The sequence below is a fragment of the Geotrypetes seraphini genome, chromosome 14 (genome assembly GCF_902459505.1).
Source record: "Geotrypetes seraphini chromosome 14, aGeoSer1.1, whole genome shotgun sequence".
In the NCBI taxonomy this organism is placed as follows: domain Eukaryota; kingdom Metazoa; phylum Chordata; class Amphibia; order Gymnophiona; family Dermophiidae; genus Geotrypetes; species Geotrypetes seraphini.
This window is the reverse complement of record NC_047097.1, coordinates 28,403,505-28,427,720: the sequence shown is the minus strand read 5'-3', so window position 1 is coordinate 28,427,720 and position 24,216 is coordinate 28,403,505. Positions and strand designations below refer to the sequence as shown.

The 24,216-nt window shown below is 42.5% G+C and overlaps 1 protein-coding gene across 4 annotated transcripts in view; it reads left to right on the top strand.

The window, feature by feature from the left end:
* The window catches only part of MFGE8 (milk fat globule EGF and factor V/VIII domain containing), a 107,247-nt gene that overhangs the window by 68,870 nt on the left and 14,161 nt on the right, over positions 1 to 24,216 (top strand). For 2 of the 4 annotated variants that reach the window (XM_033920093.1, XM_033920092.1), the window contains exons 4-8: positions 3,122 to 3,235; positions 5,043 to 5,224; positions 9,073 to 9,228; positions 11,630 to 11,774; positions 19,680 to 19,882. In XM_033920093.1, coding sequence (XP_033775984.1) covers positions 3,122 to 3,235; positions 5,043 to 5,224; positions 9,073 to 9,228; positions 11,630 to 11,774; positions 19,680 to 19,882 — 800 coding nt within the window. The remainder of the gene's footprint in view (positions 1 to 3,121; positions 3,236 to 5,042; positions 5,225 to 9,072; positions 9,229 to 11,629; positions 11,775 to 19,679; positions 19,883 to 24,216) is intronic. The other 2 variants (XM_033920094.1, XM_033920095.1) reach the window with 2 other exon arrangements.

Sequence of the window (24,216 nt, the reverse complement as noted above, 5' to 3'; positions counted from 1 at the left end):
CCTAGGAGGAATTTTAGGCTTATCTACTGTTTACTCCTGGGACAATTCCCTGCTGTGCTCATCAGTTCTGGGGCACTGCAATTATTCCTTTGCCTTCACAGGGGGTTTCTTGTGACAATATATATATAAATAACACAGGTCTTATTCTTCTGAGTCTTTCTAAACTATTCACAACTGGAGGGAGATCTACTACACAATTCTCAAATTCTCAGGACATAACAGAAAGCAAGATCACAGGGAAAATGTCTCCTGGATGTTCCATCATTCTATCTAGTTCACCTGTTGAATACAAGGATTAACTGTAAAATAATTTATCCCAGGACAAGCAGGCAGCCTATTCTCATATGTGGGTGACATCATCCACGGAGCCCGGATGTGGACAGCCTCGCAAGCAGACTTGCTTCTATAAAACATCAAAGTTTTGAGTTTGCCGCACCGCGCATGCGCGAGTGCCTTCCCGCCCAGCACAGGGTGCGTCTCAGTTTTCTGCGGAGCCGAGAAGTCTATCTTTGACGCTCTGCCTGAACTTCATTTGCTTTGTGCCTTCTCTTCACCACGGTTTGTGTTTTAATTTCTTTTTGCCGAATTGCTGTTTCTTTTCTTTTCTGTAATGTCTGGCGGACAAGTTGAGTCATCTTCTCCAACCTCACGAATGGACACTCAATTCCTCGCCTCTTCATCACATTTTTTCTCAGTGGGGAACTCCTCAGATAGATCTCTTTGCATCTCCCCACAACCACAAACTGCCTCAGTTCTTCTCCAGGATATACTTTCCTCATCGCCTCGAGGCAGATGCTTTTCTATTGGAATGGACAAATCTCTTCCTGTATGCATTTCCTCCATTCCCTCTCATGCTCAGGACTCTTGTCAAACTGAAGAATGATCATGCCACCATGATTCTGGCCGATACAACCTTGGTATTCCCTTCTACTTCAACTCAGCAGCAGGGAACCATACCTTCCATCAATTTTTCCATCTTTGCAGGGGTCAGGGGTCTCTAATTCATCCCAACCTGCAGTCTCTACACCTGACGGCTTGGTACCTTTCAACATAACTCCTCTTCAGTTTTCTCAACCTGTATGAGACATTTTAGAGCAGGACTGCCCAAGTCCGGTCCTCGAGATCTACTGGCAGGCCAAGTTTTCAGGATATCCACAATGAATATGCATGAGAGAGTTTTGCATACCAAAAAGGCAGTGCAGGCAAATCTCTCACATGCATATTCATTGTGGATATCCTGAAAACCTGGCCTGCCAGTAGATCTCAAGGACCGGACTTGGGCAGCCCTGTTTTAGAGGCTTCTAGAAAGCCTGCTACTAGACCAGGGGTAGGGAACTCCGGTCCTCGAGAGCCGTATTCCAGTCGGGTTTTCAGGATTTCCCCAATGAATACGCATGAGATCTATTTGCATGCACTGCTTTCAATGCATATTCATTGGGGAAATCCTGAAAACCCGACTGGAATACAGCTCTCGAGGACCGGAGTTCCCTACCCCTGTACTAGACAATGCTACCACCAAAAATGGACCAGATTTTCTACGTGGTGCATCTCTCATGACAAGGAGCCTAAAGATTCCTCCTTATCTTCTGTTCTGGATTATCTTTTCCACTTATCTACCTGTGGCCTCAAGTCTACATCTATCCGAGTGCATCTCAGTGCAATTGCTGCTTTCCATCAGCCTATTGAAGGGAAACCCCTCTCTGCTCATTTGGTGGTTTCCAAATTTATGAAAGGACTTTTTAATGTCAAACCTCCTCCAGTGGTTTGGGATCTCAATGTTGTTCTTGCTCAATTGATGAAGCATCCATTTGAACCAATGTCTAAGCCTCATCTGAAATATCTCACTTGGAAAGTGGTGTTTCCTCATTGCCCTCACAACTGCTCGAAGAGTCAGTGAGCTGCAAGCTTTAGTTGCTGATCCACCTTTCACAGTTTTCCATCATGACAAGTTGGTCCTCCGTATTCATCCTAAATTCTTACCTAAAGTGGTTTCAGAATTTCATCTCAATCAATCCATTGTACTTCCAGTGTTTTTTCCAAAGCCTCATTCTCATCCTGGAGAATCAGCTCTTCATACTCTGGACTGTAAACTACTTAGAACGCACCAAACCACACAGATCTGCTCCTCAACTTTTTGTCTCCTTCGATCCGAACAAGTTGGGACATCCAATTTCTAAGCGTACTATCTCCAACTGGATGGCTGCTTGTATCTCTTTCTGCTATGCCCAGGCTGGACTGCATCTAAAGAGTCGAGTCACAGCCCACAAAGTCAGAGCCATGGCGGCTTCAATAGCTATCCTCAGATCCACTCCTATTGAGGAAATTTGCAAAGCTGCCACCTGGCCCTCGGTTCATACTTTCACCTCTCATTAGTGTCTGGATGTTTTCTCCAGACGGGATGGCCATTTTGGCCAGAGAGTGTTACAAAATTTATTCTCCTAAGTTGCCAACACTCCCACCATCCCATTCTGGTTAGCTTGGAGGTCACCCACATGTGAGAATATGCTGCCTGCTTGTCCTGGGATAAAGCACAGTTACTTACTGTAACAGTTGTTATCCAGGGACAGCAGGCAGCTATTCTCACAACCCACACACCTCCCCTGGTTGGCTTCTCTGTTAGGTATCTGAACTGAAAAGACGCGCCCTGTGCTGGGCGGGAAGGCACTTGTGTATGCGCGGTGCAGCAGACTCGAAACTTCTAAGTTTTCTACAAGCAAGTGTGCTTGCGAGGCTGTCCACATCCGGGCTCCGTGGCTGATGTCACCCACATGTGAGAACAGCTGTCTGCTGTCCCTGGATAACAACTGTTACAGTAAGTAACTGTGCTTTCTGGGACTAGAATTGTGGCAACACTTTGCACGAATTCAGTATCTGTTCACATTGCCTGGCTTTAACTTTGGCTGCCTTTTACTAAGACACACTAGAGGTTTCTACTGAGCCCCGGGACACTAAATGCTCCAATCTTGCTCAGACTCTTATAGGAATCCTGTGAGCGTTAGAACATTTGGTGCTCTGCGCTGCGGTCGAAACCTCCACCATGGCTTAGTAAAAGGAGGGGGTTTGTGTGCTGTTCACATTAATTCGTATCACGCTCTCTATGTGCCTTTTTTTTTTCCTCTAGGTATGAATGAATGTTCCAGAAACCCCTGCAAAAATGGTGGAACCTGTCAGAATCTTAGCGCTGACTATGCTTGTAAATGTCCCTCTCCGTTCATAGGGAAGAACTGCCACCTTCGTAAGTACCCAGTGACAACTGGAAACAACCGATCCCACTGCATCCTCAGGAATGGCTTACCAGACTTCCACAGTACCTGAATGAAGTACAGGAGGTCTCATTGGTGAACAGATGCAAAAAAAAGTGGTAGTGGGGGGTGGGGACTTTATAAGGTTTAGGGGTTGTGACCTAGCTCTTAGTTTTAAAGTGACATGCATAAATTCTTAAAATATCTGAAATACTAGCAGCTACAGGCAGTCAACATTTTGCTGACTGCCACCCTGAAAATTCAGTGCTGGGCCAAGTCCGGGTTTGTGAAGCTGGCTGAAATGTAGCCGGTTAAATGCAATATTCAGCACAAAGTTAGGACTGACTTTTATGCACTGAAAATGACCAGTTAGCCCAGGGGTCTCAAAGTCCCTCCTTGAGGGCCGCAATCCAATTGGGTTTTCAGGATTTCCCCAATGAATAGGCATGAGATCTATATGCATGCACTGCTTTCAATGCATATTCATTGGGGAGATCCTGAAAACCAGATTGGATTGCGGCCCTCAAGGAGGGACTTTGAGATCCCTGAGTTAGCCCCAAGCAAGCAAATTAATTGGCCTGGAGCCATTTAAATTGCATTGAATATCGACTCCTATATGTTTAGCGGAGCATTGACCTGTGAAAGTGTCAGCAGAGTTCCTAACCATTATTCTGTAATGGTGTCCTTAACACACTCAATAGTGCTTAAAAGCAAGTGGGGGAGAGTCAGGATCCCAACCATGGGTATGAGGGGCCGCTGAAAAGTTCTCAGGCCAACCAAGAAGAGAAGGATGTGGACACGTGAAAGCTACAAGTTTTCTTAACACTTTTCATTTCATTTTGTATCATTGAAACAAAACGTGTCAAGAAAAGTGTGCAATAACTTGTAAGTTTCATGACTCTACATTATTCTCTTCTTGTTTGGCCTGAGAACTTTTCAACGTCCCCCTCATAACTTACATTCCTGCTGCATTTAGATGCTCACACATCAGCTCTTGTATTCCATAATGGAACCTGGTCACTTAGACACCATTATAGAGTGTGTGATGTAGTGGTTAGAGCTACAGCCTCAACACCTTGAGATTGTGGGTTCAAACCCTGCGCTGCTCCCTGTAACCCTGGGCAAGTCACTTAATCCTTCACTGCCCCCACTATATTACATCTATGCAATATCATATACTTCAATGCGTATAATATTTTTTAAAAAAGGAGGACAAAACAAAATGTTTTTATACAATTGAATACAAATTATATACGTTCTAATACATAACTGGTACAGAAGGTGAGAGGGTCAGCTACAATCTTTTAAAAAAAGAGAAGAAACATTTAGGGAAGAACACATATGGTGGGACCACATAAGAAAAAAAAAAGGAGATATAAAGGCAGAAATAATCATAGAAAAAAAAGATAAATTTACAACCTACTCGTAGGTCTGATTAAGATCTAAAAGCTTTAGTGATTGGTAAGTTATACTGTCTATGTTTCAAATGCATCCTTATACAGGAAACTTTTTAAGGAACGCTTGTCCCCATCAGGAAAATGCTTGAAATACCTGTATGTAAACCGCTTTGAGTATGGTTGTAAAACTGCAAAAAGGCAGTATACAAGCCCCAATCCCTTAACACCCCCCCATTTTTATTTTTTTTTTTCAAAGCATGCAATGAACATCAATTTTCAGTGTTTGTCCTACCAATCAGAGGTTATATATCTTGTATATGGTTTTGTTCATGTTTTTCTCCTCCCTCTTTTTCTCTTATCAACCTTTCTTTCAATTTTTCTTTATCTTCTTTGCCCTCTACAGTTTGTGCTGTCGCATTGGGCATGGAAGGCGGGGCAATTGCCGATTCACAGATCTCGGCCACATCTGTGCACTATGGGTTCCTGGGCCTCCAGCGCTGGGGTCCTGAGCTTGCTCGATTGAACAGGAAAGGAATTGTAAATGCTTGGACCTCAAGCTACTATGACAAAACTCCTTGGATTCAAGTAATGCATCGCTTAACTTCAGTTTGTAAATGATTAGCATATACCTCAGTTAATCCTTTCAAAATGTTGTTCCTTAGCACTGTTCCCTTCAAGCTGAGCAGAAGTCTTGCTATCTTTTGCAGAATATTAGAGGTTAGCTAGCCAGACACTGTTTAACCGGCCAGGAGCTGTTCCTGGCTGGTTAAATAGCGCTGAATATCGGGTGTAGTCCCACTTAGATTAGGACAATATGCACACAATTTATAATATTCTTTAAGTTATGTGCCTAAGTGTGCACCCCAGCCCTGTTCCACCCAGACTGCTCTCATGTGAATGCTCAATGTATCTTTGAAGGTAGACACCTACTTATAGAATAGCAAATAGCTGGGTTATTTAATGTGTATATGTTTAATATAAGTGTGTAAATGACCAGAACGCTGGCATTTAAGTGCATAACTGCCACCTAAATCCATACAGCACATAAGAATAGCCATACTGGGTCAGACCAATGATCCATCTAACTCTGTAGCCCGTCCTCACTGTGGCCTATCTAGGTCCCTAGTACCTTTCCAAAACCCAAGGAGTAGCAATATTCCATGCTACCGATCAAGGGCAAGCAGTGGCTTCTCCCATGTCTTTATCAATAACAGACTATGGACTTTTTTTCCTGGAAATTGTCCAAAACTTTCTTAAAACCAGCTACACTATCCGCTCTTACCACAACCTCGGGAATTGCTTCCCAGAGCTTAACTATTCTCTGAGTGACAAATCAATCCACTTGTATCTGTTTTACTCCACTCAGGATTTTTTAGACTTCAATCATATCTCCCCTCAGCTATCTCTTTTTCAAGCTGAAGATCCCTAACCTTTTTAGTCTTTCCTCATACGAGAGGCGTTCCATCTAGAGGTCTGCACGGGAACGGGGATCACGGGAACCCCGCGGGGACACCCCGACCCACAAAACTCTCGCGGGGATACCCCCTGGCCCATGGAACTCCCACGGGATGCCCCCCCTGGCCCATGGGATTCCCACGGGGATTGGAACAGGATTTCATTTACTGAGGCCTACCTAAATTCTGGCGATGCAGCCAAGAGACAAGTCCGGCGCCACGGTGGAAACAGCAGTGAGCTCAGCACGTACACAGCTGAAAGCTTTGCTTGCTGATTGATCCGGTGGCATGGTGAAGCGGGATCAGCAAGCAAGGCTGTCAGCTATGTAGAGATATTAAATTGGAGTAATATTGCCTGATGACCCGAGCTTAGCAACGGTTTGATTTTAGTTATTAGAGTGATGAGGAGGAGCTCGCTGCTGTGCTTTTTTCGGAAGCTGTATTGGGATGAATGAAGGCAGGAGAGGATCGGAATGCCCGCAATTGGTCTGTAGTTAGATGCTATGGAGAGGCCTGCTTGGGCTGTTTTCGGTATAGGGGTTAAGGCTATTTTGCCCATTTCTTTGGGTAGATGCCCTTGGTTCAGGGAACTATTTAGTAGGTTGATGAGCCAGTTAATGATATGATGCAGAGCTGCTGAAAGAAGTTATGGAGGACAGTTGCCTAGGGGGCTACTTCGTAAGGCTAGCTTTGATATTAGTTTATTGGTATCGGTGATGGAAAGGTTAGTGAATGAAGACCAGATCTGGTCTGCTTTTATGGGTTCGTTGTATTCCGTATAGTTATGTTGGGGAGTGTTTGTTGTGGCTGTCTTAGCAACTTCCGATTGGACCAATTTGACTTTGTTGAGGAAGAAATCTGCTAGTTCTTGGGCTGAGATTCCTGGTTTGGGGGGATGTCAGTTGTCGTACTAGGTGAAACAGTTTTTTGTTGTCGGTTTTGTTACCTTTTGTTTGTTGATCATCTAACGGTTCCAAGGATTCCCTCACAGGTTTTCTGCTTTTGATGTTCCTAAAAAAAATTGATACTATGAGTTTTGCTTCCTTAGCAAGTTTCTCTTCATATTCATTTTTAGCTTTCTTTATCAATTCTTTGCAACTAACTTGCCAGTGCTTTTATCTCTTCTTATTTTCTTCATTTGGATCCTTTTTCCATTGAAGGATGTTCTTTTGACTCTTTAATAGCCTCTTTCACTTGACCTTTTAACTATGCCTGCTCTCATTTACGTGGAATACATCTGGTCTGGGCTTCCATATTGGTATTTTAAATAACATCCACGCCTGGTTTACAGTCCTAACCTTTGCCACTGATTCTTTTAGCTGCTTTTTAAACATTTTCCTCATTTTATCATAGTTTCCCCTTCGAAAATTAAATGTCGCTATAATAGATTTCTTTAGTGACATCACTGCAGATATCAACTCAAATTTGATCATGTTATAAGTTAGATTGGTATATGCCCTCTAGATCATTAACATTATGTGAAAGTAAAAGCGTTCAAATTCCTTCTGTTAAAAAAATTAGTGAAGTTCAGACATGCAACAGTGCCTTTTCAAACCTGGTGTCTGTGGTTTGGAATCTATTGTATTTAAAACTTAAAAATTTTGAGGATTATGTTTTTGGTAGATATGTTAGGCATGATAAAAAATGGAATCACGTGTAGATCGGAGAAAGTTATAATGCTGCTTTATAGAGCGATGGTCAGATCACACTTGGAATACTGTGTCCAACATTGATCTCCCAACCCTAAGAACGATATAAAACTGTTGGAGAGGGTGCAGAGACAAGAAACGAAGCTAGTAAAAGGTATGGAGAACCTGGAATACGAGGAACGACTTAAGAGACTGGGATTGTTCTCCCTTGAGAAAAGGAGACTGCGAGGGAATATGATCAAGACCTTCAAAATACTGAAAGGAATCGACAAAATAGAGCGGGAAAAAAAATTATTTACAATGTCCAATGTGACACGGACAAGAGGACATGGACTGAAGCTAAGGGGGAACAAGTTCAGGACAAATATCAGGAAGTACTGCTTCACGCAACGAGTGGTGGACACCTGGAATGCTCTCCAGAGGAGGTTATTGTGGAATCCACCGTTCTAGGATTTAAAAGCAAACTAGATGCATATTTCCTTACGAGAGGGATATGGGTGACTAAAATTACGCCAGGTGTACACCTGGCTGTGCCTCCGTGTGTGCGGATCGCCGGACTCGATGGATCGAAGGTCTGATCCGGAGATGGCAGTACTTATGTTCTTATGGTTGACCGCAGATATTGAGTAGTATTTCAGTTTATAATGAATACTTGATTTATGAAGATTTCCTGTTTAATTTTTGTATTGGCTTGTTATATTGTTTTTGTTGTATATGCTTTATGTTTTTAACTGTAGTTTTATAATGCCTTAGCAATATATCCCATTTTGAAAGAGAAATACACTTTTTACAGAAGAGCTTGGTACAAATAAGGAGGAAATCATGTTACATTTCAACCCCTTAATGAGTCTTTCAGGGGAACAGTGGGAAGTCAAACGTGAAGGATTGACCATCCGTATCCCAAGCTTTCTTGTAGTCGAAGTAGAGAGAATGAAATCTCTGAACTCTGATCTTAGGGCTCCTTTTATGAAGCCGCGTTAGCTGCTTTATCGCACGCACATTTTTAGCGCATGCTAACCCCCGCGCTAGCCGAAAAACTACCACCTGCTGAAGAGGAGGCGGTAGCGGCTAAAACCCCACATTTGAATAGGATGCAGGACAAAATCTGGAACATGTCCTGGGTAATTAGTTTAAGATTCACCTTTGCTGTTAATTCTGCGTACACCTTTCAGCACCATAGTTCTTATGTGACCTTCAGAGAAAGTATTTTGGCACCAAGGTCAAATTGTTTTCTTGATGAACAGATGAAATTACTGCTCTTTGATCTTGATTCTCTATTCCCGCTTTGGCTCTGCTAATTTTGGCAAATTGCTTTCCTTTTATCTAATAGGTCAACCTGTTGAGGAAGATGAGGCTCACTGGCATTGTCACCCAAGGAGCAAGCCGGGCTGGCAAGGCAGAGTACATCAAAGCGTTCAAGGTGGCATACAGTCACGATGGACATGAATTCACCTTCTACAATGGGGAAGAGAAAGCCAAGGAAAAAGTGAGCCTTGGGCAAAATGAGGACGATGGATGCAATAAATGGTGCCCAGATTTAGGTGTTAAAAAAAATGTGATCTGAGTGCTGTTCTATAAAAAGCGATCCGAGTTGGGTGCTGTTTATAGAATCAGTGGCATAACGTGGCATAGCTCTGTCCTCATCTGCACAAGCCTCAAACGCTTTAAAATCATAAGTGTTTTTGTGTGGTTAAGGCAGAGCTTACAGGAATGGGACAGGGACAAAACTCACGGGGATGGGGAAATTGAGTTCCTGCAGGGACAGGGACAAATTTGTTCCCCATGTCATTCTCTACATGTTGTTCCCCAACCTGTCCTTGTGACTCCTTGGGTTTTAGACATTTCCTTTGAATATGCAGAAAGCAAATTTGCATGTCTTGTATCTCCAGTGCATGCAGATTGATCTCATTGCATATTCATTGTGTTTATCCTGGGAACCTAAGTTTGGGGTTAGCAGGTTAGGTTTGGGAGCTAGTTGCGTAGTGAGAGCGAGAGGCACTTGGGGCGGTTGTGACCCCCCCCCCCCCATAAAATGCTCCTTTCCTCACTCCTCCCCATACCTCTATAACATTCCTGGCATGAGCAGCAATCTCCAAATTGCTGTAACACCTGTGTGAGCTCTCCCTCTAAAATTGTTTCCTAAGCATGAGTCCAGGAAGTGATATCAGGCATGACAGCAGGTTGGGGGCTGTTGCTCGTGCCAGGAACATTACAGAGGTACGGGGAAGGGAAGTGGCATCCACGTGCGGCAGCGGGAGAGCAGGGGGTAGAGAGGAGGATGGGTGCTGCACCCCTACAAAGTTGACATCCAGGGCAGACCGCCCCTGCCCCTCCCATCCTACACCACTGTAATAATCTCCACTCTGCCCAAATGTCAGAACTTCTAGGTACTACAACCCTTGACCCACTCACAAATATTAGATAAACGTTTGCTCAGTGACAAAATGAAGCGAGCTGGATTCTCGAATCCCTGAGCCTTTTTATTTTAAGTAGAACAGGTGAAAGGGAAGAAAAGGAAAATGAACAGGTTAATGGCTGCGTCCCTCACAGAGCCTTTCAGCAGAGAGATCACTGCCGCATGACTTGAATCACTGCCGTTCTTCATAGCTGGTGAATATTAGCGGAAGCCAATTCAGTCTGTGTCAAGTTCTCTTTGCTGGTTTGTTGTTTGAAGCTTTAATAAAAATATATAAAATGTTATATAAACTTTATGAATTTTAAAAACAATCATAGTGCAAATAAACAAAGAAAAATGGGGAGACCCAATGATCCACAGTGAAAACAATCCTCCGACGAAAACAAAAACTGGAGATAATTTATTAAATACTGACATATAAAAACATGAAAATTTAATGAAAAAAGTACAATGATAAAAAAAAAAATACAGTGGTAAAAATCCAACCTGACCCTACACATTTTTTTGCTACTTCAGCTTGTCTGCGGTGTTCTTTGCTCACACGTTTAAAGACAATAGTCTGTTTTCAGTCCAATTCTTTATATGTGAGTTTGCAAACAATTGGACCCCTGAGGAAGGCGTGTTCACCGAAACACGGACCGTGTAGGGTCCGGTTGGATTTTTACCACTGTATTTTTTATGTCAGTATATAATAAATTATCTCCAGAACATCTGTATCCACCTTTTGTTTTTGTTAGTAAATAAACACACATAATACAATAAAAGCACTTTGCACTAACAACCCTCCTACCCCTATAATTAATAATCCATAAACAATATTTTAAGATTATCAATAATTTATCTCATTTAAAATAACCTTGTAAATCTCCACCCCATCCACCCACCCTGGATGTGTATAATAAAATGAACAAAATAAGATCAATCTTTACAATAAGTTATCAATGGATTCCAAACCTTTGAAAATTTCCTATAATTTCCCTGCTGTACAGCCAACATTCGCTCCATTTTAAAAATATGGCCTAAAGACTCCCACCAAAAGTTATAATTTAGTCTATCCCAGGTTTTCCAATTCCTTAAAATCAATTTTATAGCAACCCCTGTCATTATAAACAAAATGTTTTATTATGAGCTGAAATTTGACTTTTAGCTCTCATCATTGTCCCAAATAAAACCGTGTCATATGTTAAAGCTACCGGATTATCCAATAATTTATTTATTTGATTCCAAATTGACCTCCAAAATTTGAGTTATCAGTGGACAATAAAACAATTCAATCTGTGTCAAGTTCTTTTTGCTGGTTTGTGTTTGAAGCTTTAATAAAAATATATAAAATTTTAAAAAGTACGCGATACATTGTATCTGTGTGAGCAGCTTATTCCAGGCAGGTTCAGTGCTGACCTTGTTTTCCACCCTGTTGGCTCTCGCTGTCCCTTCCAATTTGATTATTTCTTTTAAATTTCCCCTTCTGAAGGTTTTCTCTGGAAATGTGGACAACGACAGTAGGAAGCCCAACTTGTTTGACCCTCCAATCATAGCACAGTATGTACGCATCTACCCGGTGTCCTGTCACAGAGCCTGCACCCTACGCTTCGAGTACTTCGGCTGTGAAATGAATGGTAAATTTCAACCAAGAACCTCTACATCAGTGTTCAACCACCAGTCCATGGACCAGTGCTGGTCCACAGAAATTTCCTGCCAGTCCACAGGGCCAGCATGTGCATCGGGTCCGAGATGGTATTCTTCAACCGCCGGTCCACGGTGCAATCGATGCGGTGTTATCTTTGGGCCACCTCCCCTCTTCCTTACTGCTGCACAAAGCCGTGGGCAGCGGCTCCTCGTGCGTCCCGCACCTCATCTGGAAGCCTTCCCTCTGACATTGCGACGTCAGAAAGAAGGCTTCCGGTTCAGGCGCAGAACACGCGTAGGAGCCGCTGGCCGCGGCTTTGTGCACTACAGCAGTAAGGAAAATTGGAGCCGGCCCAAAGATAACACCGGGGGCAGCATAAAACGGCCAGGAGGGAGCAGGCCAGAAGGTAAGGCACAGCATGGAGTATACACAGCATGTGTATAATGAAGAAAACCCTCCTGCTCCTTGAAGCCTCACTGCTTAAATAGTCTCCTAGGCTAACTTTCCACCTCCCTATTTTCTAACCTGCTGATTTTTTACATGGTGGATAAATCATATATCATATAATTAATTTAATTTTTAATCGCATTGTTACATAATGTTCATCCACAAAACGAAGCATTAACTGAGTTAGGCAAAATTGTCTGATTCAGTGTGTGATAGAGCTTTTGTTAAAATTGCCTCCTTATCCCTGTAAATGGTTATAGGGAAGGTAGAAGTATAACTGGTCATGTACTATTTGTATTTAATTAGAGAAAGAGAAATCTAGTAAAAAAAACCCAAAACATGGTGGGAGGGAGACAACAAAGGTAGGGGGAATGATTAATTCAGGGCCGGATTAAAGGGTAGGTCCAGTAGGCACGTGCCTCAGGCCCGAAAATATCAGGGGGGCCCAGAGCCGGCATTAGTGGGGGAACAAACAGGGCAGGGGGCCCCTGACTGCCTGGTGAGGTCAGCTTCCCTACCACCGCCCGCAAGTGAACCGAACCCAGGCCGCGGGGCCCTAACACTGCACTGGCTTCCTTTCACCAAATAAACACGCCCTCTGTGATGCTAGGCTGAGCTCAGCTTTCCGGCGCACTCCCGATGCCTGCCGGCAAACCCCCCCCCCCCCCCCACTCAGGCCCCAATCACTCTTCCAGACCCCAGCGCCCATCAGGCTGGGGTCCAAACACCTACCCGATGCTGTCTTCTGGCTTCCCTGGGCCTTCCTGGCCCCTTAGGAGTCTTCAGCACGCTCCCGCGCCTTAGCCAGACTTGTGGCCTACTTTGGGGCATCTTCATGCATGTGCGGGAACCCACACATATGCTGACGCGTCTTTCTCCCGATATTCCTTGGCAGCCGTGCATGTGGGGAACTTGACTGCCGTGCTCTTCAGGGGGAGGGAGTTAGGAGAGCAGAAAGATGCCAGGGCATGGGGGTAGGGAAGGGAAACTAAGGAGACAGATACCAGACCAGAGGAAAAGGAACGAGAGGAGATGCCAGAGCATGAAGGGGGAGGGATAGATAGAAGAGAAGAAAAGGAGAGAGATGTCAGGTCATGGGGTAGAGTGAGAAGGAAGGAAGGAAAGGAGAAGAGAGAGATGCCAGAGCATAGGGGAAGGGGTGGAGACAGAAAAATGGAGAGGAGGTGAAGCTGAAATGAATGATGTACAAAGGAGAGAAGGGGCATAGGACAGACAGTTTATTGAAGGGACATAGAAAGAGGGAAGATGCCATATGGAAGAGAGAGCGGACACTGGATGGAGAGGGCAGTGGATGGAACGGGCAAGAGAGAGGGGGGACAGACGCTGAATTGAAATGTGGGGGAGAGGGGGGACAGATACTGAATGGAAGTTTGAGGGGGGTAGACATTGAAGGGGGGTGAGAGAGGGGAGCAGACGCTGGGAGGAAGTGGGGAGGAGAAAGGAAAGAGGGCACATGCTGGATTGAGGAAGAGGATAAAGTTAGATACTGGAAGGGGTGAGGGAAAGAGGTGGCAAGCTATAGGTAGACACAATGAAACAGGGAAATTGAGGCACAATGAAACAGGGAAATTGAGGACTGAATAGTAAGAAATAATTTAGACAGGCAGTGAACTTGTGTACCTTTGGGCCTTTGAATTAATGCTACCTTGATTGAATTGTGTTAATTCTGAGAATTTTCATCTGTGTCTATATTTTGCACTGTTCAGGAAGAAATGCATGTTACTTTTTCTCTGGGGTTGTACTGCATGCAGAGTTTTGCATCTTAGGGTTAGGGTTTTAGTTTTTGGTCCCGTATTTGCATAGGGGTTATCTGTGCTCTGGTAGGAATGAATGTTGAGAAGCATACAATGTAGTTTAATTTTGTGGTTAACCATTATGTGTTATTAATATAAGAGTATATTGTGCGTGTGTGTATATATATATATATATATATATATATATATATATATATATATATATATATATATATACACACACACACAATATACTCTTATGGAAGAAATACTGTTACAATTAGTACTATTATGGGGGCAGGGCCTGGGGCGGAGATGGGTGGGGTCTGGCCCATGACTTAGCCCAGTGCCAGTCCACAAAATAAGAGAGGCGTAGTCAGTAGAAGGAAGAAGGTGTTGATGCCCCTGTACAGGTCATTGATAAGGCCCCACTTGGAGTATTGTGTTCAGTTTTGGAGACCGTATCTGGCGAAGGACATAAGAAGACTTGAGGCGGTCCAGAGGAGGGCGACAAAAATGATAGGAGGCTTGCGCCAGAAGATGTATGAAGAGAGACTGGAAGCCCTGAATATGTATACCCTAGAGGAAAGGAGAGACAGGGGAGATATTATTCAGACGTTCAAATGCATGCTGAGTGCTATTCTATAAATGATGTTCCTAGTTGGACGCCGTTTATAGACTAGCGCACAGCTGGGATTCATGTCTAACTTTTAGGTACAAGGATTCACACCAACTAAACTCTGGTGTTCACCTCCTTGCCAAAATTAGGAGTGCATCCCCCAAATTCTCTAATAGTGTGTGCACCTTAAGTTAACACCCCTTACCTGCCAATGCCCCTCCCGTGGCCACACCCTCCTTTCAGTTGCGCGCTTAAGGCTTTACGTGCTTATCTTTATAAAATAGCCAATTAGCGCCAATTGTTAGCAGCAAATTACTGGCACTAACAGCCTCGTTAATTAAATTGTGCACACAAACTGGGCATGCACCCAAATCCGCACGCACAGTTTTAGGCACCATTCGTGCTGAGATTCTCCCTTTTGTGCATAAGGGAGAGCCCCCTCTCCACTCCTGAACATTGTGGCCACACAGTCTGAGCCCACAGAACTCAATATGCTTATGAGTTTTATTGGCATATTATTTTTATGGGTGTCTCTTTTCTTAGCAAACAGCCAGTAAATATACTGACAAGTGTCAGTGTTGCTTCTAGGTTTATAATGCCATAGTAATACATGCCGCTTAAGGAGAAATATGCTTTTAAATGAGACTTAATAAAGAGCTTGGAACACACATGGAGGAAGATGCTTCATTTCAAGCCCTTTTTCAGTCTTTTGAGATTTTAGTCAGATGCAAAGGGAAGTCTCTTACTTATGAAAGACCGTCTGTATCCAAAGCCCACTGTAATTGGTACTTATTAGAGAGAACCTTCTTCGACCTCTCAAATGTCCTCTCAGGGAGGGTGTGGCCAATAACTCAGCTGACCAAGCACAATCAGTAGTCTGTCGGCTTCAGAAATTAAAAATACTAGCTCTGTGCATGTTTGATTCTCAGCAGTGAGCAGAGCACTTCAGATACTCGGCATTATTTATTACTTCCTTACTGGGTAGACTGGATGGGCTAGTGTGGTCTTTTTTTGCTGTCATCCACTATATTACTATCCACCCCTTAAACTGCGATAGAGGTTTCTACCTCGGCCCAGAGCGCTAAATGCTCTGACGCTGTGCCAACGCGCATAGACTTCCTATGAGCGGAGCATTGAGCGTCGCAGGTCACGGTAGAAACTCCTAACATGGCTTAGTAAAAGAGAGCCTATGTTATGTTGCTCTACTGTCTCTCATACAAATACCTATACAGGTCTCTCATCCCCCTCCTTTACAAAGCCGCACTAGCGTGTTTAGCGCTGGCTGCCATAGTAACAGCTCTGACGCTCATAGAATGCCTATGAGCATCCAAGCTGTTGCCGCCATGGCACGGTACGGCTTTGTAAAGGAGGGGGTAATTAATTATCTAGGTAAGCACAATTTGAAAATATAAACAGATTAACAAACTCAGTACAAAGCAACATCATCATCATATTTGATAAACCAAACTCAAAATATTATATAAGCTGTTTATAATATTAAAATACTACTACTAATGTTTATATACCACCCAGTTTGCCATAAAGGATCAAAGCGGTTAACAATCCAATCAAAGCAATGAAAAGAACTGTTTAAAAATAGGAAAGACAGAGCAAAATAAACTAAGTATCACACATCTAATAAACAAAATATTTGATACATTCTTCAAAAATGCAAGTTGAAGTACTGAATTCAAATCCTATCAGTGCAAAAAGGCCAATTGAAAATAATGGGCCTTTTAGGGCTCCTTTTACAAATGTGCGTTGGCGGTCTAACATGCGTAATACTGCGCGCTAAACCGCCGGCTGCGCTAGCCGCTACCGCCTCCTCTTGAGTAGGCAGTAGTTTGTAGGCCAGCGCGGGGGTTACCGCGTGATGATAAAAGCAGCTTGATAAAAGGAGCCCTAAGTGCCTTTTTAAAATATAGGAGAAATTCTTCCTTTTTCAATGCTATGGGTAAATTATTCCATAAAATTGGAATCAGATAAAATATACAATTTCTAGTGGAGGCAAGTTGAGCATGCAATATGAGGTATAGCTTACTCTTATCATTCGGTGATCTTATCACTTATGTAGTGCTGTACATTTTGACCTTTATAGACGGTCCCTGCTTACAATCTAACTTGGACAGACATGACATATAGGGTTGGGGATGCAGAAACCAAGGTGAGAGGAGTTAGGAGTTGAAAGCACTCTAAGAGGTGGGCTTTTAACTGGGCCTTGAACACTGCCAGAGAAGGAGCCATTTTTGTTCACAGCTCTGCACGAGGCAGGAGCATAGGAAGATCACTCCTGCCCTGCTTCACCGCTAGACCACCAGGTAAGGTGTAGAGAGGTCTGGGAGGTGGGGGGGGGGGAAGGTGGGGGGGTCATGGTTTAGAAACTCGCAAATAACTGAAGTCTCGCGTCCTAAACCCGCAAATTTGAAGGGAGAAATGTATGTGGTGTATTGTGGTATATAAGTAAAATTTAATGTTATAAATGTTTTTCCTGTGTGAGAGACTATGGGGGTCCTGTGAAATGTGTTGGCTACGGCTACCATACCATTTTCCTGAAGGTTCAAAGAAATAGTAAGTCAGAGCGAAATACGTACCCACACATTTAGACATGGAAATTTCAAGAACAAACCACCTAGACATCTTCTCTTTCTTATATACGTACCAGTCGATATTTAGTCAGTGGTGAGCGTTTTATAAAACAGTGTTAACTTTGCTGTACCCACATAGCTTCTGACTATCACTGCTGACATGGATAGTCAGTGCTGGTGATCAGACATGACATGATATTGAATATCCAGCGGCTCTGAGCATTTAGCATTTGTGAGATGTGTTACATTCTAGAATAATATCATTTAAGGGCTAAAGAGCCTCATTTGAGTTTTACGTTTATTAAAATATTTGATATGCTGCAAATACTAAAAGGTCTAAGCAGTTTAAAATAGGAAAAGAAAGAACCGATCTAACAAGGTTGGATAGACATCCACAACAAGAAGCAGTGACGTGCTGCTCCAAGTCCGGCCCTAGCAGCAGCTGGACTCACACAGCAAGACTACAGATTTACGATAAGGAGGTATTAAATGCTAATTAGAAAACCAAATGCACTTTTAGTAATAATTTGAATTTAGGATAGGCCAATTCAGAATGAAGAGAAGAGGGAAGGCTGTTCTAGAGGAAAGGAGACAAGAAGAAACAGGCAGCAAAACAAGCGGATTCATAGTGCGCTGTCTTATGGAGACGGAAGAACCAATCTATAAGAATCCAATGAATGTAAGAAGGTGTGTACGGAATGGTGACAGAGGCAAAATATGCCTGACAAAAGACATTCTAGAATGGAATCTGAGCACTCAACACACTGCACTTTGCTGCCCATCATTTCATGCTTTTCATACAAATGTCCCTAAGTATAGATATAAATAGATGAACTTGTCTCTTCTATCTCTATCCATTTCTAGACAGACACAGTGTTGGGGAGATATTTGCTTAGGCCTGGATTCTGTAGAGCGCAACCCAGCTCCGATAATTGGCAATTAACACCTAATAATTTATGCTAATTGGCTCTAATCAGAAGTTCTGTGCCCAACTTTCTAAGCGCAAAACACAGGGGAAACAAATCCACAGGAAACAGAATAGTAAAAACAAGTGGAATTGTCCAATAAGAAAAGGTGCAACAAATAAAGATGTCTTTCAACTCATCTGGACAATCAGGTTATTCTTTATTCTTCCAAAAATACTCGACCCGACATGTACATGTTTCGGCCCTACGGCCTGCGACAGGAGTCTATAGGTAATGTATAAAATCATATAAACACATATAGAAACAAATAAACACTATAATAATAAAATATATGGTAATAAAAACATTCAAAACATTCAAAATATTAAAAGGAAACAGCAAATTGCATATAAAAGTTTCTTTAAACAATGCAAAACAACATATACTTTAATAAACCGAACATAAAAAATAATAAATAAATACAAATGAATAATGACTAATATCGTATAAATTTATCATATAAATATCATATAAATTTAAAATCAACCATAACAACAAAATATCATATAAATTTAAAATCGAACATAGTTTAGATATCACAACAAAGCAATATAGATATTCCATATATTATTAATAGAAATCAATATATTATTACTAGGAAAATTATATATCAATGAAAAATGAAAGATAAGGTGACTAAAAAGCAATCAATGGAATATCTATATTGCTTTGTTGTGATATCTAAACTATGTTCGATTTTAAATTTATATGATATTTTGTTGTTATGGTTGATTTTAAATTTATATGATATTTATATGATAAATTTATACGATATTAGTCATTATTCATTTGTATTTATTTATTATTTTTTATGTTCGGTTTATTAAAGTATATGTTGTTTTGCATTGTTTAAAGAAACTTTTATATGCAATTTGCTGTTTCCTTTTAATATTTTGAATATTTTGAATGTTTTTACTACCATATATTTTATTATTATAGTGTTTATATGTTTCTATATGTGTTTATATGATTTTATACATTACCTATAGACTCCTGACGCAGGCCGTAGGGCCGAAACATGTACATGTCGGGTCGAGTATTTTTGGAAGAATAAAGAATAACCTGATTGTCCAGATGAGTTGAAAGACATCTTTATTTGTTGCACCTTTTCTTATTGGACAATTCCACTTGTTTTTACTACCCAACTTTCTAAGTGCATTCTATAAAGTGTCGCGCATAAGTTCTAATGCGCAACTCAAAAGAGGGTGTGGCTAGGGGAGGAGCATGGGTGGACTGTAGGCATGATCCACGCACAACTTAGGCCTGGTTTTCCTTGGCCTAAATGGGAGCACCTAAATGTTAGTCACACATATGGGCGCTAAGCGTATTTCTCTATATGCCAAATGTCTTTAATAGAATTATGCTAAGTGCTGATTTTTTTGGTGCCATATATAATTTTGGGTTAGTGAACTAACAGCCTGCTTTGTCGCTTGATCCATTACCGACTGCTCTTTTCTGCTCATGAGCAGCTTGTGAACTCTTCCCTTTCACTACTTTTCTTCTCTGTGAACTGTTGTATTACAGTATATTTCAACATGGCAGGTTGCTCTGATGCACTTGGGATGAAGTCCCACCTGATTTCCGACAAACAGATCACGGCGTCCAGCATCTACAAGACCTGGGGAATCGATGCTTTCACCTGGTACCCTCGCTATGCTCGTCTGGACAAGCAAGGAAAGAGCAACGCCTGGACCGCCCAGAGCAACAGCCCCTCGGAGTGGCTGCAGGTATGTCTGTTTTAAATGACAACTGTTGGGGTAGCCTGGGGATTCTCTTTTTCAGAAGACAGCTGGGAAGGATGTGCAGAGCAGTGCTGAAAATGAAGGGGCTGATATTCATGGTGACTTAACGGGACAGGCGAGGCCCCTGCCCATTATCTGCTGAGTGAAGGAGTGGTCTAGCGGTTAGAACGGCCGCCTTAGCACCTTGAGATTGTGAGTTTGATCCCAGCCTGCTCCTTATGACTCTGGGCTCAATCCCTCCATTACCCCAGATACCAAAGTTAGATTGTGAGCCTGCTGGGACAGAAAGGGAAAATACTTAAGGGCACCTTATTACTCTTCAATGTGTTGTAAAGCGCTTTGGGTGAATCTCTTCCAGCTATTTAGTAGATTCTTTTACTTTTGTTAATGTAAAGCGTCCGAGACAATCAGTTACATCAGAGGTGTCCAACCTTTTGGCTTCCCTGGGCCGCAAGACAGAGGAGGGAGCCAGCAAGACGGTAAACACTGTAACGCCCTCGACCGGGGCCGCACAAAATACTTCACAGGGCCACATGCGGCCCTTAGGCCGCAGGTTGGACACCCTGAGTTACATTCTTCTCATTCCCTTCTGTCAAAGGATGTAAATATAAGAAATACCACCAACATCTTTTAGCTTATCAAGCAGCTTCCTGGGATAAAGATTTAAGTTCCCTGATCTCTAATGCTGGGTTGTATCAACATTTCAGGAAACACTTAAAAACCTATTTATTAACCATATTTTTAGGTAATTGACTGTATCTTGAAAATCTCCTTGCTTTTGTAAACTGTATGGATCTTACTGTTATGCGGTATAGAAGAAGGCTTTTATGTTATGTTACAGTTAATAAATCCCAATAAATATTCAGTGGCACTGAATAGCAACACTAACCGCCAAACACGAAGCTGGCTGGTCATTGTGGGTGGTCATTGGATTCTGCTCAGTACATACCAGGGATTTAATAAAGCTCTTCCACAAATCACAGTGCAGTCAGCAGCTGGGACTTCTTATTACTGTCCTTTCTATACTTAATTTAATGTTAATATTATTATTATACATAAATAAGGTCCGTAGTTACAACATTTGGCCAGTCTACTTTGGAAATTAGCAAGACAAATCTTCATGGTTGAACCCCCCCCCTTCCCCCCACCTCCTGTACTTAACAGCTAAATTTTGAGCAGACATATCCAACAAGCTGCTAAGACCTGTCACTTCTATCTCTTCAATATCACCAAAATTCACCCCTTCCTCTCTGAGTACACTACCCGGACCCTTGTCCAAGCTCTCGTAACCTCACGCTTAGATTACTGCAATCTACTCTTAACTGGTCTCCTGCAGTGTCAGCTCTCCCCCTTGCAATCAGTGCAAAACTCTGCTGCACGACTCATCTTCTACCAACCTTGCTACGCTCATGTCACCCCTCTCCTTAAGTCACTTCACTGGCTCCCTTTCTGCCTTCACATACAGTTCAAGATTTAATTGCTGACCTACAAGTCTTCATTCTTCTGCCCCTCAATCTCTCTCCTCTCTTCTCTCTCCTTATACATCTCCCAGAGAACTCCGTTCCTCAGATAAGTCACTCTTAGCGTTACCCATCTCCTCCACTGCCAATTCCAGACTTTGTTCCTTTCTTCTAGCTGCCCCCTATGCCTGGAATAAATTACCCGAGTTTGTCCGTCAAGCCCCTTCCCTTGTTTAAAAGCAGACTGAAAACCCACCTTTTTGATATAGCCTTCAATCCTTAACCCTACTCCTCACCACCCTCCAACCCAGCCAGCTGATTAACCGTTCCCCTTACATCCTGTTGGGCTGTCTTGCTCTTTCGAGCAGGGACCATTTTCATCTTCTTTGTGACTTTGTGCAGCGCTGCTTGCATCTTGTAGCACTATAGAAATAATAGTAGTGGTAAGTGTGCAGGCGCTGAAGGCATTCCTAGCGCACTGTTTAATTTTGATTTTCAGTGCTAGCCAAGGTTAGCTGGGTAACAATGAGCAGACAATTGCTGTCTTACCAGGAAAATGTTATCCAGTGAATATGTTCAGACAGTGCAGTGGTGGGCTGAAGACATGGGAAAAGTTGATTGGACTAAGGCATTTGGTTAGCTGTCCCACTCAGTGACTTTGTCCTCCCCATCAATAAAAAAAAAAAAAAAAATTGAGGAGGAGTTGTTAATGGAATTTATATGGGCAATTAAGCAGTCTTCAGCAATCAAAAGGGGCCAGAGGTTTAAAGTGCATCTGAGAATTCCATTTTGAAATCCCCTTGTGTATGTTGTACCTGCTATAACAGTATAAAATCCTGAATTGTAAAGGGAGTCTTCCCTTTGCAGATTAGCACTGAGGCATGTAGTCACTCTAAATGGGCAACTTTCCTGATTTGGGGAGGGAGAGAGTTGCAGTTCCCACTATCCGTGCTCTTCAACATATTTATAAACGACCTGGAAATTGATACGACGAGCGAGGTGATTAAATTTGCAGACGATACGAAGTTATTCAGAGTAGTGAAGACACAGAAGGATTGCGAAGACCTGCAACATGACAAACACGCTCAAGAAATGGGCCACGACATGGCAAATGAGGTTTAACGTGGATAAGTGTAAAGTGATGCGTGTCGGTAATAAAAATCTTATACATGAATACAGGATGTCCAGTACGGTACTTGGAGAGACCCCCCAGGAAAGAGACTTGGGAGTACTGGTCGACAAGACAATGAAGCCATCTGCACAATGTGCGGAGGCGGCGAAAAGGGTAAACAGAATGCTGGGAATGATTAAGAAGGGGATCACAAACAGATCGGAGAAGGTTATCATGCCATGGTATGCCCCCACCTGGAATACTGCGTCCAGCACTGGTCACCGTACATGAAGAAGAAGAAGAATAATTTATTTTTTTGTATTCTACTATACCAAAAGTTCAAAGCGGTTTACAACAGAAAAGATACATACAGTCAATGTATATAAAATACATAACGCAGTCGATAAAAAAGAATACATCAATTAAAAAGCAAGAAGAAGTTAACAGTATCACAACTAAAATGTAAACATGTCAAACAGACGTGTCTTTAGTGATTTTCTAAAATCACTATAAGAAGTAGCCTCAAGTATAGGTTTTCCAAGCCATATGTTCAGTTTAGGGCCTGGAATGGTAAACTTCTGTCAAAAAACTTCTTATATTGACATGACTTTAGAAAAGGGTAATTAAATAGATTTATTCTACGTGTACTCTTATTAGAATAATTCAAAGAAAACTGAGAGGCAAGATAATCTGGTAGCATCCCGAAAACTGCTTTGTAACAAATGCAAGAAAACTTAAACAGAACTCTGGATTCCACTGGCAGCCAGTGGAGTTTTTGATAGGACACAGTACTACTCGATAGGGTCCAGAGAAGAGCGACTAAAATGGTTAAGGGGCTGGAGGAATTGCCGTACAATGAGAAATTAGAGAAACTGGGCCTCTTCTCCCTTGAAAAGAGGAGACTGGGAGGGGACATGATCGAAACATTCAAGATAATGAAGGGAATAGACTTAGAAGATAAAGACAGGTTGTTTGCCCTCGCCAAGGTAGGGAGAACGAGAGGGCACTCTCTAAAGTTGAAAGGGGATAGATTCCCTACAAACGTAAGGAAGTGCTTCTTCACCCAGAGAGTGGTGGAAAACTGGAATGCTCTTCTGGAGGCTGTTATAGAGGAAAATACCCTCTAGGGATTCAAGACAAGGTTAGACAAGTTCCTGCTGAACCAGAATGTATGAAGGTAAGGCTAGACTCAGGGCACTGGTCTTTGACCTAAGGGCCGCTGCGGGAGCGGACTGCTGGGCACGATGGACCACTGGTCTGACCCAGCAGCGGCAATTCTTATGTACCACCCACTAGAGGCCAGCAGAGCATCTGTAGATTTTGTTGCCCTGGGATGGGAAGGTCGTATGGCTGTTGAGGAAGAAAATGTAAAAGATAGTCATGATATTACAAACATGGTTATTCTTTCTGCCCCTACCTCACATTTGTTTAATTATCTGTACATCAGGTAGCACTATAGAAACAATTAATAGTAGTAGTAATGATTAGTTCAAGTGGGAGTGCTGTATGTCATAAGGCGCCGTGCAAATGGTAGTGTTTGGCTGAAGGGAGACATACAGAATGGATGAATGTCTAAGAAACGGAAGTTGACATATTCCCAAAATGGAAAATGGAGTCTAGCAAAGTACTCTCAAATTCCTTCCAAGCAGCTGGAAGGCTTTCCGGTAATGTGGCATTCAAGTGTAAACGCCAGCTAAACCTGCAGACTACATTTCACATACTGTACAAAATCAGAGGTAGCCTACACC